The 19,309-nt window shown below is 28.2% G+C and overlaps 1 protein-coding gene across 3 annotated transcripts in view; it reads right to left on the reverse strand.

Annotated features, from left to right (window-relative positions):
• Positions 1 to 19,309, reverse strand: part of LOC103570164 (neurotrimin) — a 119,208-nt gene that overhangs the window by 88,708 nt on the left and 11,191 nt on the right. For 2 of the 3 annotated variants that reach the window (XM_008547793.2, XM_008547791.2), the window contains exon 1: positions 13,987 to 14,143. The exons of the other annotated variant lie outside the window; for it this stretch is intronic. In XM_008547793.2, the coding sequence (XP_008546015.1) occupies positions 13,987 to 14,059 (73 nt within the window). In that variant the 5' untranslated portion in view covers positions 14,060 to 14,143. Of the gene's footprint in view, positions 1 to 13,986; positions 14,144 to 19,309 lie in introns of those variants that run through there. 3 annotated transcript variants of the gene reach the window in all.

Below are 19,309 nucleotides of genomic sequence, written 5' to 3' on the forward strand. Positions count from 1 at the left end.
TGACTTGTTCGAGAGATGAAGTGAACTTTTTCAGAATTATACTTATTATTTTGTAGAAGAGAAAGTTCAAGGATTGGTCTGCAGAGCCACGATTTTTTTAATTTTTTTTTATCTGCAATTTACAATGAACTGATAAAAAATTTAAAGTTTAATAGTAGTATCGCGTGGCAAGGGATAAAACAAGACGATTTTAGACAAGGGTGAAGTTGGCTACATGAGCCGAAGGCGAGAGCTGTCATCGCCCGAATTCTGAATCGTGTTTTACCCCACACCAAACACTATATCTAATATAACCTGCATTGAAACTGTAAGTTTTAATGTCTGGAGGCAGCCAAAGCGGATTAATTTCTGACCGATATCCCGCAATGGAATAATTCTGTATTTTTAATATGCAAATGCAAGTCATTCAAAAGGACTAATAAATAGTTTTATATAAAGTTAACAATTTCTTTAACTGGAACATATATTATTTGTATTGATTTATTTTTTAAATTTTTTGAATGCAACTGTCAGTTTGGTTGGTTATTGGAATGACGTAAATAAACATAAAGGTTTGCAATAAACAAAAACAATTTTGGCAGGAGTGAAATGAAGTCTGATCAGTTTCTGCCTATTAGATAACATTGGTCTGAAATCGGCTTGTTTCGATTGGCTAAACAGGCATTGAAACTCACAAGTGATATAAAAAATTATATTTAATAAAAAAAAAGGTTTGAAATAAAATTCAGAAAGTTTTAACGTTTATTGGTAAATATATCCCATCGTAAGCAATAAAAATATTTCCATGTCATTAATTTTATTTCGCATGAAACAAATAAAATCAATACGACTTTAAAACTAATATTTATTTTTATCCTTATTCCGGTTTATTGAAAAACTTAAGCAGCTTAAGGAGCTATTAATTATATCATTATATCACTATTAATTTAAATTTTGAATTCGTAGGTAGAAAAAAAATTATCAAATGCTTTTATTTATTCATCGTTTACATATTATGCTCCGTATTAAATTTAAGATTTTTTGTTCCATCCCCAAGCTATGAAAAAAAACTCCTAAATATATACATATATGTAAATAAGGGGACAGAATCTGTTTTCCCCGAGAAAAAATTGTTTATCAGATTATATTGCCATGTATAGATATATATGATTAGAGATTGTTATAATTAATCCGATATAATTATATATTACTACCTATAGCTCGATATAATTATTAAAATCATATAGGAATTTTAGGTATACACGGAAAAAACAGAATATTGAAAATTAATAAATAATAGTGAAAAGTGGAATCTGTTATCAATAATTAGTACTATTATGTGCTTAATGCAAAGTTGTTTACTAATTTTTGTAGATTCCTAAAAACTACTAACAATTATTTCAAAAAGTAACTAAATATTATTACTTTTAGGTATAATACGTGACTTATTAGTGAAAGTTAATTAATTTATGGCGTAATCTATTAAAAAGTAATGATTGGTCAAATTAAGAATTGCTATCCTAGATACTGATTTTTCCGGCCGAAAATTGCAAAAGTTACAAACTTTTATTTTATAAATTCGATATCACTGATCAATTATTAGCTTAAAATATCACTTATTCATCATCATAAATTAATTTACAATATACATAAATCGAATAAGTGGTAAATAATAAAATGAAAAATTAGTATACTAGATACTGATTTTTTGCTCATAAAAATACCGAAAATTTTAAACTCTTATTTTATAAATTCTATCCCATTGACTAATAATTAATATAAAATATTATTTATTCGTTATTATAAATTAATTTATTATATACATATATCGAATAAGTGGTAAATAATAAAATGAAAAATTCGTATCCTAGATCTTTATATATTAATATGTACGTTTACTAATTTTTCGGTTCCTCATTTTTTAAATTTTTCTGTTTATTTGAATAGTAATAACTGTAGATACCAATTTACCGATTCTTTTTCATATTAATTTAAATATATGAAATTACAAATTTTGCTCTTCTGTGTATCAAATTTAAATATAAATAATAGCCATTTTGTAATATATATAATGATCCTGGTTTGATATAAGTATCGAATATACTAATTTTAAGTCAAAAACAAACTATTAAAATTTTGAGCATCATTTTTTTCCATATATACTTATATATCGCTATATATAATCATTTTTTTCACTTCGAGTGTCATATCTGGTTAAATATAATTAGATATGATTATCATACAGAAATTTGTATATAATTATGTAGAACTGTATGGTTATTTCCAATTTTATTCAATTAGATATGATCATTCCTTGTTGGGTCGCTTCATTTCACTCCATAATTAATATACCCACAAGAGAAATTATCGATAAAACCTTCAAATAGATTAAAGTTGATAAAAAAAACTTTTATATGAAGAATATAGTAATCCTAATAGTTAATCTTCAGAAATTATAATTTTTTCTAACGTATAAATTTAAACTTTTTAAGTATTGTAATATTTTAAATTTTACGACATATTTCAAGCAGTTATGAGTTCTGGTTTATTCAAATTTAATTAATTTAATAAATTAATTGTTTATGATGGTAATAAATTTAAATTAATATTACTTTTTAATATCAATTTAGAGCTCTTTTGATAATCAATAGGGTCTTTGTCAACGTCGCTGAAAAATGCAATACTAAAAAATATTCCATATATATACAGATATATATAATGTGTAGTTATGCAAGTTTGCTTTTGAAAATAACAGAATCAGTGCAAATTTTTAACATTTTCTGTCCTCACATAAATTAGAGAAATAAGTTGGTATACAAGAAAAATGAATGTGCAGTAAAACACGAAAAAAAAAAAAAAATTCTCATACTTTCTTTTTTCATACTTCAATAAAACTTTCTTAATAACGTTTAATGAAAATAGAAGCCGTAGATATAAATTGGCTTTTAGAATGAAATTGTTTGAAAAATGATATCTATTTTGTTAAGTCGTTCAAAGCTATATTCACGTGTTAGACGGATTTTAAAAAGATTTAATATAATTGTAATTTATAGATTTTAATATAAAAAAAAAGTATGTGTACTGTTATTGTAGAATTTATTCTGTTTAGTGCATCCTCTGTTTTAGAAAGAGCTTTAAAAGAAATATCAGAAAGTATACAACCTTTCGACTCGAATTATACTGAAGAATTATTTTAACCAATTAAACTTTTTTCTTAAATATAGTTTCTTATAGAAAACAAGTTGAGGTTTTTACTGATTACTAATTTCCTCATTAGTAGAGAAATAATGACACTTAATCACAATATAACGACATTCTGAGTAAAATAGTATATTATACACCATGGGAAAAAATTATAACACTTCAAGCCGGGTGTGTAATTCCCTTTCTTCCTGGTGTGTATACTATTTTTCACCTGACTAGCACAAAGTTTGAATTCTTGCCGTGTTTAGAGGGAAGAAAGTCATTCTTTTTTTTTATGAGAAATCAAATCACAAATTAGCGCATGCGCATTTCTTTTCACAAATAGAGAAAACAATTCAAACTTTCGATGCAGATCTGGTGAAAAATAGTATGCACACCCCGAAGAATGCAGGACAATTATACACTTGGGTCAAAATGTCCTATTTTACTCCCTTAATGTGTAATGTACTATTTAAAGTTAGTTGTCAGAAAATGCTTATGGAAAATATTCAAGGCTTTAAAATGTAGATCTAAACTAAAAATCAATTAATGACTATTATTATCTACTCGATTAGAAGTGAGCTCAGTAATTTTACTACCATAAGTTGACAAGTTTAAAAAAAATATATAATATTGTTAAAGTTTATTTGTGAAATAATTCAAACAATAACATTTTATAATTCTATTTTTCGAAATTTAAGAACTATTTTTTACTTGGAAGAGCTTTCTATCCGAATGAAGTTTCAAAGGTTTATCTTATGTCATAAATTGAATTAGATTGAACCTCAATAATAGACTGTACTTTCCGATAAAATAATAATGGTGACTCTGTCTCGGATATTTTTTAAGTGTATAGTCTTCTTTGGTAAAAGAAGAAAATCCGTAGTAAGAGAAACTGTAAAGGATAAATAAAACTCTTGCAGCTAAGGACTTTAAAAGGAGAAGAAGAAGGTTATATAGTTGAAGCAAGAGTAGTTGCAGTGAAAGATCCGTTAACTTGGTTTATTGTCGTTGTGGTAGCAGTATCGTGTGGTCTCGGTTAATCTTGTTACTCTAAATTAGAGTGTCGATTAAACCACTCATTTGGTCTTAGATCACTGAGCTCTTTCTTCAAAGACGATCTGTGAAATAAATCTTAGGTAGGCATGTGGTCGATTTTCCGAAGACGCCGTTTATCTTGCCGTGTACCCATAACTCATTGGGGGAATCCTTAAAACCAACTCTACCGCCATTAATTATTGATCAACCTGTTAAAGTCTCATTTCTAAAATTATAGCAGCATTAGCTACAGCTTCTATACTACTGTGATTACTAGACTTTTATTTTCTTTGTCAGTAACATTTCGATGAACAAAATCACCCGAGCATGTGTGCCAACATAGAAAACTAAAACTGTTGCTTTCATACTTTTCTTTTTTATATATTTTTTTTTTTTCGTTTTCTATACTAACCAGCAAGCGTTATGAGAACATCCAACCCAATATAACTGGATGATAGCCAAGGGTTGAAGTATCTATACGTTAGTGAAATATGTGGTTTTAAGACATGTTATACCAATTGCTAAAAAAAAAAAATGCCATCTGGCAACCAGAATGGAAAAGTAGATTTCTCAGACTACATCATATTTATAAAATAAAATTAACTGTTGATTAATAAAATTACATGATGATGTAGTTTGAAAAATTTAACTATCAGATTTATTTTATTTTATTTAAAAAAATAATAATCCGTGATAAATTTTATACAAGTCAAGGTTCATGGTATGCGCAATTATCCTTTAATGGAATTATTATGTATTTACAAAAATTTATTATTTCAAAAAAATTTGGTTTCAACATTTGAGTGATGCTTTTAACGAGTGTCAAAATATGAAATTTTAGCGACTTCAGAGTGAAGTTGCTTATAACGAGACTAGGATATATCGAAATTAAAGTATGAAAAATTCATGTTAATTACGGAAATTACGATTTGAAATAAAAAAGTTTTATTGAGTGAATCAAAATTTATTCATGACATGTAATAATTATTAAAATGGATTGTTATTGTAGAAAATAACAAATTTGAATACAAAATAAACATGTCATATAACTGATCATAAATAGGTATAAAATGGAACAATTATAATATGGCTATTATTCAATGTTTTAAAGTAGCAAGCATGAAATATTAAATTTCAATAATTGATTCAATAATTTTAATGATAATATTAATAATTACCAGTTCATAAAACGAACCACAATAATATTCAAAGCTAGTAATGTAAACGAAAAACAAAATAAAGGAATTGAATTGAGCATAGTACACTCTAAAAAAAGTGTGTAACTGGAATTAACACACTTAGCAAATAACATTAAAACGCCGTAAGCAAATAACACACATTAAAATGTATTCACAGTTACTAAAAAAAATTAAAGTTTGCTTACGGCTTTCCTGGACAAATTTCAGTAGGTTATATATGTATATCTTATACAGTGAATTTTTTAAATGCGATTTTTTTGCGGTATCGTACTGCAAAGTAAGACATTCTACGTTATGTAACGTAATACGTCGTAACTTTATAGTATGGTACCGTAGCATTTTTGAATTTCGATAACGATGGCATTTTTAATGCATGACTTTTTTTATAATTAAACATTAGCTTCATTCAAAAACTCATTTAAATTAATATAAGCATTAAAATATCACTCACAGAGAAGGAAGATATCTTTCAATTTAATACAAGAGTAATCTAAAATGCCAGCTAAATATTAATGGCTAATATTTAGCAAAGGAGTTTATTCAGGAATATTTACTCAAAAATATTTAGTATGAAAGAAGTAATCATAGAAATATGAAAGGCAGCTTTTGACTTACGAAATTTAGAAAATATTTAATAATCTATAGCAACTTTTTGGTAGCAGTCAAATTACTGACAGCTCTATATTTTGAAAATTACTACGATATTTCAAGTTTAGATATAAATTTTGAAAAATGACTAATATAATTATCCTTCACCATGTACTTATATGGTAGTGGTTCGGCTCCACTCCACGAGATGGCATTGTCCATATAATGAAAAGTGAATAAATTACCTTAGAAAATATTCAATAACATGACCTATTTTAATAACCTCGTAACCGCGGTTTTTAGATTAAGAGAAACTTAAATTAAACTCGGATATGATCAGCGATTCAACTAATAATCTATTCATACTATAAACCCTTGTACAGTGCCAGTTGTTAACGAATCAACCGATACATGAATGGACAATATGATAATTTTAGTTTTTATTTCACAAGTCATCCTATTTATTAGATGTCTTTATTAATAGCCGTAAGTATAACTTTCAATTAAAACAAATGGTTACAAATCGGGCATTATTGTCATATAAATATTCATATATGCATGAATATTTATATGATATGATGATGTGACTATACATACACAGCAGAATTTTCTTATTCAAGCACGACATTGTTTAAAATTGGATTCTCTGAAGAATTAATGTAATTATTTGATGTCAACTTAAAAAAATGAGTAAAAAAAGACCATTTAGGTCATATCGATGTATAATATGAGATTTATATATAGAATACAGGAAGTATTTTATGATTATCATGTCCTTTCATCATTGAAAACAGGACTTCGCTTATTTAATAAGTAAAAAGAGGTCTAATTCAGCTATTTCGAGAAAAAACCGGAGGAAAAGTTTAAGAAATATTTATATCGAAATTCAAAAATGTGATCATATATAATCAAAAAAATTCATGTGGGATTGCATGGAAACCCATAGGAACACATATAGGAAAGTATGGATTTATATAAGAATCTATGGGTATCTGGATTCCTGTATGGGAAATTCACATAGAAAACTATGAGTACTTGGATTCCAATTACGACATTGTACAAATTCCTATGAGAAACTGAGGTGATAATCCACATGGAAATCCATATCAGAATCCCATATGGATTTGGCATGGTGTGGATTCCGATAGAAACCCATGTGAGAATCTATGATTCTACTAGAGGGCATCATAATGGACAAAAAATGTAAATATTATGATGGGTTATTTCCAACAGATGCAAAGTTAAGGGTTACTCTTCATAGAAAAACATGGGAAGTGTCATCCACATGTATCTTCATTCATCCTAATTTATCTTAATATGAGTCTCAAGTCAAAAAATAAAATATTCCCAGGACTTTTTATGGCTTTTCCTATTAGAGGGCATCATAATGAACAAAAAACGTTTATGTTGTGATGGGTTATTCCCAACAGGAGCAAAGTTACGAGCCACTTCTTATAATATTGCATAGACAGTGTCATCTGCCCGCATCTGCCCGTATCTGCCCGATGTCAATTACTCAAAAAATAAACTATTCCTAGAACTTTTTATGGCTTTTCCTACTGGAGGGCATCATAATGAACAAAAAACGTTTATGTTGTGATGGGTTATTCCCAACAGGGGCAAAGTTACGAGCCACTTCTTATAATATTGCATAGATAGTGTCATCTGCCCGAATCTGCCCGTATCTGCCCGATGTCGATTTCTCAGAAAATGAATTATTCCTAGAACTTTTTATGGCTTCTCCCACTAGAGGACATCATAATGAACAAAAAAAGTTAATGTTGTGATGGTTCATTTCCAACAGGAGCAAACTTAGAGGCTCCTCGTCATAGAAAATCATCTCCACTCATGTCCACCCATCTCCAGCCAATCCTAATATGGGTCTCAACTCAAAAAATAAATTCTTTCCAGGACTTTTTATGGCTTTTTCGACATATTCTTCAATTCAAAAAAGATCGCTTTCAAAAGACTATAAATCAATATCTTGTTCTTGTACAAATAATAGAATATCAATTTCAAAGCTCAAGAGTGTACATATAAAAACGGAGTGCTGCAGATAATGTTACTCATGCTGTTCAGTGGATATTAAATAAGCTCATAAATTTTATTTTATTAGTTACGAGAGACAAAGAGACGTAAATTTTAGCAAGAAAGAGAAAATTTAGCTTGACTCAATTCACTCGTGGATCCCTTCATCTCTTAAGCTTTATACGTCCAGCTTTAGCTTAGTAGTATACTATTTTATGTTGAATATTATACCTATATCGACAGTACAATGTGGTTGGATATGTGATACCAAGCAACTTTAGTGATAAGCTGACGTCGGAATGAGATCCTACAAACCATTGATGGAATTTTGAAAGCAATGCTTTACTGTGAATAAAAACCGGTGTAAATCCACGCTATCTCGGTGTTAAAATAACACCGGTAGAGGTATCAAAATTTTCCCGGTGTTAACAAAAAGCTGTCTTATTTTTCGAGTGTCAAAAGTCGAATTGTATTTCAAATACAAAAAAAAAATTTTTATTGTTTCAAAAAGTAATTATACACCCGGGTAAAAACGTCTGGCCAAAATTATCCCGAAATTATAGAATTTTAATCAAAGAGGTCTAAATTTCACCAATAAATTAAGTCGGCTCATTATTGGTTTTTTTAAAGCCTACTTATCGGCCACTTTTCAACCGAGAAAAAAATTTTATTATTTTTTTCTAAATCACCCGATGAAAAAAGATTTTATATAACTGTATACATTTATATATGAATTATATACAATCGTATATAAATCTATATAAAAATGCAAAAAAAAAATAATAAAATTATATACAAATGTATATATTTTCATACAATTATATAGAGTTGTATATAATTATATATAATCTACATGAATACTGTATGTAATTATATACAAATGTATATATTTATATACAATTATATAAAATTGTATATAATTATATATAATCTACATGAATACTGTATGTAATTATATACAAATGTATATATTTATATACAATTATATAAAATTGTATATAATTATATATAATCTACATGAATACTGTATGTAATTATATACAAATGTATATATTTATATACAATGATATAAAATTGTATATAATTATATATAATCTATACGAATACAGTATGTGATTATATACAAACTATATACAAACAAGATAAAATTATGTACGATTGTATACAAATGGATCGGGACATTTTTTCTATCCATATTGTACAAAATCTTTTTTCATCGGGCAGTTATTATCTCATGAAAAATATCAGAGTTATAATACAATTAGTAATAATATTGGTCTTAAATATTTAATTTGATAAGGTATCAAAAATTTATGCAATTCGTTCAGTTCAATAAAAGTGACATTTCTTATTCTATGAGCAATCAATTTTTTTTCTATCTCAATCAACGACAATTTCGTAGTTTTAATTGTTATGTTTTTCTGTATTTTAGGTCTTAAACCCCTCATATTCTGATTGATGTTAATCTACTTCTTATGTATACCGTTTCAACACCAATTGGATAACACCGATATTACTTCATTTCAACACCGCGCAGTGTAAAAATAAGTCCATTTCAACATCGCTTTTTTACAGTGTTCAGATATCACAATTGGACCGCAATTCTTATATTTAACTCGTAAAAATAGTTATCGCAGTTTTTATTAACGTATTGAATCAAGATAATTCCAATAAACGTTTCGTTAAATACACTTTAGTGAAATAAAATATAATAAAAAAAAATGTATGTTTTTATTGTTATAGTATTTCATTAACACCTTACGGTTCAGTGGTCTCTTATTTTTTGCGAGATATTTCTTTCGGTTCATTCTGGTAAAGCTTTTGGCAAGTAGCGGGGGTTACATCTACACGATGAGATAAAACCAATCACACGGCACTGTACACACAGATATTTATTACTGCGGATTATCTGGCCAGATTCCAAATACAAACACGTTTCTTGCTCCATTTGTAACTGCAGCCTGATAGTAAGAGGGTTTGCAAGCAAAGAAGACATAGATTGAAAAGAGAAGAAAGATAAAAACAAATAAGAAAAAATGAAATGAAAAAAGTTAACTATATAGACTTACAAGAAAGTTAAGAAAATATGAAGATAGATAAATGGATTTATAGATGTACAGAAAAAAAGAAATCCTTTTTATGTTTTTAAGCTTTAGGCTTTGAATTTGCTGTTGGAAATAGAGAAATGTTAGAGAAAACGTGCATAGGTTTTTATTGTCAGATAGACTATTTGAACAATAGCCAACATACCAAACCTCTTTTACTTCTTTGGCTTTCGCATCTTTCTCCAGGTCCTCGACCCAAACTCCCAAGCATCCAACTATCTAGACGACCAAGAACTCCACAAAGAACGTCCTCTGCTGTAATAGATTTATTCGTCGGCCCGTAGAAAAGAAAAGACCTGAAGACAGGGTTGGAGTTAGAGATACATCCGGGTGGAAACGACTGGCCAAAAGGATTTCGGATGTCGACGTTACAATCGCGGCCGCCAAAGAAATACCACCCTCGTCTGTTTGCTCGTTTTCTAATCTCTATCTTATTCTTACCCTACTATTCGCAAATGTTTCAAAGACTGAATCCTACTGGTCAGGATAATGTGAAACCTTCTTACATTGCTTTATACTAAACATTAAATTCTCTTTGACACCTTTGGCTGTATAATTTAAATTGAAAATCATTCATTGACATAAAAAGAAATCTACATTCGTCGTTATTATAATTAAAAAGTTCGAGAATTCAAACGTACACATTTTACTTGCTCATTTAAAACATCGAATTAATAATGATAATTAAAAAATGGCGGCTAAACTTTTTCATGAATTGCCAGTTCTAAGTTTTTATGAATTACATTTGAGAGGATGTTCATAAAATACTTTCGCATTTATGGGGGAGGGGGTATATTTTTGAAATTATCATGTATAGCAGCCTTCGTACATAATGACGGACATCACAGCCTTTTTTCAAATTTTGCACAACTCAATTGCGAAGCAATAAGATATGTTCTACTAAAGCTTACTCAATCCCAGATTGAGTTCTTAAATAGAATAATATTTATTATTCTATATTATATTATTCCAAAATTACTTAAAATTGTCTTCGCTTTATTCACTAATAAATTATCTACAAAATTATTCAAATTCAGTTCTAGATGAGCATATTTGAACGAGTATAAATGTGTTTTTTACCCGAACAAATCACCTGGGACTGAGTAAACGTTAGTAGAAGACATCGCTTCGCAATTGAGATGTGCAATTTTCTATTCTCCAAATATAATCAACTTTCTGCAGTTAACATCTTCTATAGACATTCTAGCAAAGCTAACAGGAATATTATAGTAAATAAGAGAAGATAGCGTAATAGTAGAGTCATAATTTCTGTCAAGTTTACATTTATAATAAATACGCCCAGTGGTTTCATATTTATGTTACGCGTCAAGCAAAAACTTTCAACACTCGTCCTTCTATATAAATGTAATATAAAGCAACTTAAATATATTTTTAGTATCTCTATCATATTCATAATATCTCCAAATTCATAAATAAATATTTTATAATAAAAGTGATATTTTGAAAAATATACCTGTGTATTTGTTATTTTATTTAAATTATGATAGTGTATTCAAATTTAAGCTATCGAAAATATAGTGGTTCACTGGAAGTGAAGAGAGAATCGAAGCGTAAGTAATGGCCGAGTGAGGTAGAGAATGTCACAAGTGGCGAGAAATAGTTGCGGTTGTGTTTGCAATTTCATCGGAGGTGCGCAAAACACCACGTGCAACTGACGTTTTATACTTTGCGGTTAGTAAATACGAGTTTCTCGATGCTATTGACCTGTCGGTAGACTACCCATTATTGTTACGTGTGGTATGCGCACCTGGGGATACCCTCGGCAAGACCATTGGTCAATTACTAAATTAATAAACTTTACGAAATTTACTGACTCGGTGTTTAGCGCCATCTATAAACAAAATTTTTTTTAATTTCGCGTTATTGCGCGCAAAAATATATGGCGACGAGGAGGGGGGTGAAACGAGGTACGGTGGGCAAAATGGTCTACCTTCAAAATTTTATAAAAAAAAATTTTTTTCACCTTTTTTAGGGGTTACCCATTTTGCCCGCGAAAATTAATTTTTTTTTAACGTCATCTGAAAATTTTTCCAATTTACTTTGAATATCATTAAAAAAAGAGATTTTGCATACTTGAGTCCTTAAAAAAATTTGTTCCTCCCCCGCCCTATTTAGCGATGGCTATAATTAGACTGATTAATAAATTAGTTTGTTAGTGCAGCTAATTATACAAAAAGTTATGACGATTAATGAAAAAAGAAGAGTATGTTCAAAATTTAATTCACACAAAAATATTCCTAAGAGCTCATTACTGAAATTTTATGATTTTATGATGGGACACTTTCAAAACATGATCATTTAAATACTTATTTAGTCGCGGAAGCAGTAACTTTAGTATAAATGCGGAGTGCAGAAAAAAAATAAAATATAAATTCTTTTTTGCGTAAAAGATCAAAGTGATATACTTATGATTTAAATTTCGTCTGTATTTTGTTTGAGCTGGAAATTAAAAAATTTTAATTCCGTTAATTTAGCAGCTTAAAAAAGATTTCTATTTCATATGGAATTATTCATTATAAAAAGTTTTAATCTCCGTCTTGACCATTTGCGTTTTTTTCAATTTTTTTTTGTTTTGGCTTTATGAAATAATATCTCTTATATTTAACCTGATCATTTATTTCAATAACTCATGAAGAAAAAGTTTGTTTTAAAAATGTTACAAAAAAGTTCATAAAAGTGAGCTTCCAAATTTTAATAAAAATTTTCATAGGACGAGAACATTTCATAACGCAAAAATTTTTTCTTGTCCGGAAAAATTTTTCTTTCCTTAAGGAAAATTTTCTTGGGGCGGGTAAAAATTTTTTTTGCCAGGAAATTTTCTTTTTTCAGTAGCCGCTACCAATTATTTTTCGGTAGCTACTACCAATTATTTTTCCGTAGCCGCTACCGATTATTTCGGTAGCCGTTTTGATTGGAATTAGTACCAGCTACCGAAAAAAAATCAGTAGCTGTTACCCAAAATTAGATAACTGGTACCAAAATAATCGGTAGCGGCTACCGATTATTTTTTTTAGTGTATAAAATGTTGTAATAGATAAAGAATATTATTTTATAATCAAGTAATAAAAACTATAAAAGAAATTTAGCAGAAAATGAAAATGATAAAGAAAAAAATGTAGATAGAAATATAGTTCAGTCGCCCCACGGGGAAACAACGAGTATCCACGTGAAAATTAATTAGCAAGCCAATTGAACTTTAACGACCGTTCAATTTTACCTAACTGTACCACGCTGCAGGCTGTATTCACTGATAATAATTCTCGCCTCAAAAAAAGATAAAATTTTAATATTGATACTTTCATTTAATAAAATTTTCCATTAAATCATTTCGAGTAATATAATTATTCATTAGCCAAATGTTTAATCGAATTCAGTCATAAACTTCAAAGTACGAATTATTTCTAATGTATTTTAAAATAGTTAATGACAAAAAAACTTAATATGATAATGGAGTAAAGAACCGGAATTATCGTAAAACAATTATATTTTTTTTACAAGCTATGAACATCCAACGTTAATCCTGAATACCCTTCATATCCCCTTACGAAAGCACGTGTGTGTTCATGTTGACACCATCACGTTTCCACTTAAATTCTCATCTTTTTACCCTTGAACACTCATTCTACTCAATGCTAATTTCCCTTCCGTTTAATCGAATTACTTTTTTTTTATTCGGTCTACTCTTGATTGTATACCGACATTATAAATAAAAAAGTCTTCATATTATGAATTCAACATGATGAATATCATACGTTTTATTATAAAAACTGCATAAAATTTAATGGAAAATTATTTTAAAGCATCCACAGAAACAGCGAACAAGAGAGTTACTACTAAATACGAACCTTCTGCATGGACGATGAGAATCACAAAATACAGGGCTTGGAAAAGTTTGGCCAGAGTCATTTTATTATTCATTTGATTAACTTTTAACTAGATATAGCACCAAAGACACTTCACTTTTTTAGTCGTTTTTTTTGAACCACCCGAAATTTATTTAACCATCGGATTGTTGTAAAAACTCGTTTCGCATCGAGCTCTAGGTACTGACTGACAGAAGGAGACTCTTGCAGGAGCAACAACGTAACGCATGCGTCCTGAATTTCCACGTGCCTATTTCTCCTCTTTATTTCTCATTCCTTTAGAAACTTGGTCCTATCCTATACATCCAAGAGACATCGCGCCGACTCTTCGCACCCATTGTCTCACTCCCCATAGCCTCTTTCCCAACCCCAAAATGCCTAATATATACGTATAACTATACCTCAATCTGGGAAATCTCTAAGGTATTAGCTCAGAGATTAATCAGAAAGTTTCACAGTGTCGGCAAGTACGTCATTAACTCATTTGAAATTTCATTTTAATTTCATTTAACAATATTTAACTTTACGTGTAAATTAAATAATATTTTATCTTGGTAAAAATTTTATCACTTGTTCAGTATAATCGATTATAGACTGACAAAAAGTTTCATGATATAAAACAGATTCGCTAATTATCGTACGAAGCCACAAAACGGCAAAAAAAAAATACTATGGTAGAATCATATTATTGATTAAGAATACTGTGAAAAAGAGGTGTTAAAATGGATATTTTAACATCAGTGGGGTGTTAAAATAAAAGAATATAGGGCTAGCGGTGTTATGCAATTGGTGTTAAAACGGTGTAATGTAAAAAATATTGGTGTAAAAATGGCCACCAAAAACTTTACATGGCCAGGTAGCGCACTGTAAAAATACCGGTGTTAAAATGAAATAACACTGGTGTAGACGGTGTTAAATCGGTGTAAAAAAATTTTCACATATAGAAATTAGAATAAAAAATGTATTAGATATTTAAAAAATATTAAAATTTGATGAATATTATCTGAAAAAAATTTGAATTATTTTATGTACTAATTTAAATAATTATTTATGTTACACTGAGAAAAAAATAATTTTGTCTAAACCAGAACTTCGCGGTTCAAGAAATCTGTTACAAATATTTATTTTATTATTATCAACTATCAATTTCTTGAGAGAAGAGTATACAATTTATTTTTGTTATTATATGTATTTGATATTGTATTCTGGGTAAACAAAACTACGAATTCTTGAGACAAAATTATATATTCTTGAAAATTATCAAGAATACATGTTTTTGTAGGAAGTAAATATGTATGATAAAAGTATTTTTTTCTCAGTGTATACATTATTTATTTAGAAATTACACAATTTTACGCCTACCATTTCAATCACGAATAATTTAATTAATTAATAAAAATACTGTTTAATTGTAGTGATCGAGGAAATAAAAATATTCACAAAGTAATGAAAAACAATTTAATTAACGATAAATTAAAAAATGTAACGTTCATTGAACTGAGCGAATTGCATAAATTTTTGATCACTTGTCAAATTAAATATTCAAGAACAATATTATTATGATATTTATTATCTCTGAGGTTTTTCGTGAAGTAATAACTGATTTAAAGGTGATAAATTAATCATTGATAATTTGATTTTAATTTTCTCGCTGATTCAATTTAAAGAGACTTTAATCATAATAATCTGTGTCCCATATTTTAAACATTTAAATTAACATGTAAATGTGGACGAATATTATTTGAATTTGCCCGTAAAGTAGTAAGTCTGTCATATCATTTATTTTTAAAACAATAAAAAAAAATTTTTTAACACCACGTAACACCAGAAAAAAATTTAACACCGTTTTTGGGGTTAAATTTAACACCGGTATAGGGTGGACTTACACCGATTTTTTTACAGTGTAATTTATAGAATATGTTTACAATAAAATATTTTTAGCGTAAGCAAAAGTTTTTTAAAATGATAAATATAAAAATGTAATGAGACAAAAAGCTTTAGTTTAAATTTTGTAAAAAAAACCAAACGAGAATAAAGTGCTAAAGAAGAACTTGATTTTAGTGCAAACACAATTTTTTTTAGGAAAGTACCAAAGACAACGTGTATATATACGTATATATGTATATATAGAACATCAAATTGCTTCCTTTGAAGAAGTTGAAATTTCGAGGATAGAAATTATCTTACGAATGTCAGGCCCGCAGTCTCGAATTTCACCAAGTAAAATCCCTACTCATTTCGCCTATCTTGAAATTCTGTAGTGCTTTGCCTCTTGTTTGCTTTTGTCTCACTGTTATCTACTATCTACTTTCTTATAAAGTTATATATTTTACCATAATTCTCCGCATAGACAGGTACTTGTTATGAATATCGCTTTTTCAAACATTTATAGTGTTATTAAAATTTATATTAAATCATTATTTTTTTAGTAACAATGTTTAAAATATTTAAATAGTAAACTGACTTTTAAAATTGAAATCCTAGAAACAATAGTTGGATCTGATTATATATAATTATATATGAACGGTTAGATACAACTAGATCCAAATATTGACAGGATTTAGCTATACATAATTATATATGATCATGTATAATTATATGTAATTTTGCATAGTTATATATGATCAGATTCAATCATTTTTTTCAGATAAATTGTAATAATAAAATTTATTAAATTAAAAAATTTATTTATATTACTGAAGTTATAGGTCGTAATGATCAATAATTGTAATTTTTCTTAACAATTTACTTCTTTTGTCAATGAAAATTTGAAAATGAGAATAAATATATTGTCAGTCATAGATGTGTATAATTATATATGATCAAATATGGTTATACTTAATTCGATATAATTATATATTACTACGTATAGCTCGATATAATTATTGAAATCATCGAGGAACTTTATATATAATTATATATTGCTATATATAATTCTATCCGATCTTATATAATTATACATAGTCATTTTTTTCATTTCAAGTGTCATATCTGGTTATATATAATTATAAGTGATTATATATAACTAAATATGATTAGATATAATTATATATAATCATACAGGAATTGGAAAATAATTATATATAACTACATATAGTCATATCTGATTATATATATTTTTATATAATATCTTTTCTGGGGTAAATTTTTATTCAATATGCATTTATTACTCTACTTAGGAATAATTTTATTTTTCTAAGCTAAAAGCTTGCAAATAAAAGTTTAAACGTATTAAGTAATATGTTCATAGTACTTTAAATTCTGAAGAACATCAGCTCGGGTTTAAAAATAAAGAAACTGTATAGACTGGGAAAAATCGAACGTTTCTCACGGGGATCTGTAAGTCCGAATTGAATGGGATGTCGCGATTTAAAAAGCTGGTAATCTGAACGTAGAGCCATGTAAAAGTTTTAGATTTTTTCATCAAGTTGTTTGTGAGATTACAGTGTGAGCTTATTGAATAGACAAAACGACAGACCAACGGATCAACCGACAAACCGACATCTTGCAACTACTATGTTACTTTTACATCATTACAGCGGATATAAATACGTGGAAATGTATACTTCGGTAGATAATAAATCTCGACTGAAAAAAAATTTGCGGAGTAATCGAGGATTAAATACGGAGTGACTGCGGAACAAGTGATTTTTTATTCATTTAATCCTTTTGGAGTACACTTTTCTCCGGAGGGAATTCATTTATATTATTTATAAAAAAACTACACGTAGTAAAAGACGAGCAGTAGAAATTCGCGTATTCAATGATTGAAAAATAGTAAAGTTAGTTTTCAATTTTTTGACATAATTCTTTTCAAGTGTGGAGCGCCATTTTGTTGTTGCTAATTATAATCAACTCTAACCTACATAAATGCGTTTCATAAAATATTTCTATCGTCATATCAACTTTTTTTAGTAAAAGAGAAGTTCAATATAACGTGAATTCGGTATAAATTATGAAGATACTGATAATAGACGAAGACATTTATACCCTCATATCCCAAAAGCCGGAGTTTTATCTTTTGATCCTACTCAGCAATTCCGGCTAAAGGTTAATTTCATTTATTTTCATTTCTATTCATAAAATTATATAATTGGAAAGTGTTACAATATTCAGGATGCGAAAGTGCTTTTATTTATATTTTAGTTTCAGTTATAACCTCAAATGAAATTTTGATTCAGACTTACACATTCATACCCACAGACATGCGCGTTAATGTCAGAATAACCAGAATACCTTCCTGAGACCTTCAATCGTCGAAATCTAATGATAATTCGATTTCCGGAAATTGAACTGAAATCAATAACTTCTACGCGGGAAAAAAATGAGATCTATGTGGATCTACTATTGTAGGTCTACGTATACGTATTGTAGATCTATGGATCTAAAATTTGGAATAAATCTCAAAAGATCTCCGATGATTTTTAAAAATTTTTGTGAATCTAGACGAAAAATTCCCGGCAACTAAAATTATCATGACATTGCGAAACATTTTTGTTTATTTATGTAAATTTCACTTCTTTTATTTAATCATTGATCAAACACTATGGCTTCCATTCATTACTACCTCACATTACAATACTTTTATTCTATTTTAATATTCAAATTTTGAAAGTGAATAACTTGCTCTTATATTTAACTGCCGTAAATATAATGTCAGCTGTGTTACTATTTGGCACGGAAGTGGCTATAATTAATAATTTATTTGAAAGCGACGTTTTTATGAATAAAAATCCAAATTATTGCTTAAATAAAACAAGAATATCTGGACTATTTTAATTGATAAACTGATTCTTAGATACTCTGTTATCAATAATATAATTATATATAATAACAATATGAATGTATACTGAAAAAAAATAACTTTTGTAAAAACAATATTTTCTCAAGTAATATATCTCATTTCATATCTAACTCGAAGAATAATTTTCTTGACCGGAGAAAATCGAAATTTATTTGCACTATTTCGAAAAAAAGCAAATCAACATTTTCGCGCTGAATTGAGATTTCTCCAAAAATGTATCAGATTGAAAATTTTCCATGGCATGGTTTCTAATCCTAAGAAAATGCAATGGTTCGAAAATTTTTTTTCTTTCGGTGTATGATAAAAAAATATACATATTAGTGCGTTATAAAAAGAAGTAAAATTTGATGGAATACATGAACGATGTAGCCTTTCATTCCATTATTATATGATCACAATAACTGTGTTAAAAAAAAATCAATAGTGTAAATAATTGAGGACGTGAATAGAAACAGAAAAGTTTGATGATAACTTTTATAATATAGATCGTGTCAATAAGTC

This window comes from Microplitis demolitor, chromosome 4 (genome assembly GCF_026212275.2).
Source record: "Microplitis demolitor isolate Queensland-Clemson2020A chromosome 4, iyMicDemo2.1a, whole genome shotgun sequence".
In the NCBI taxonomy this organism is placed as follows: domain Eukaryota; kingdom Metazoa; phylum Arthropoda; class Insecta; order Hymenoptera; family Braconidae; genus Microplitis; species Microplitis demolitor.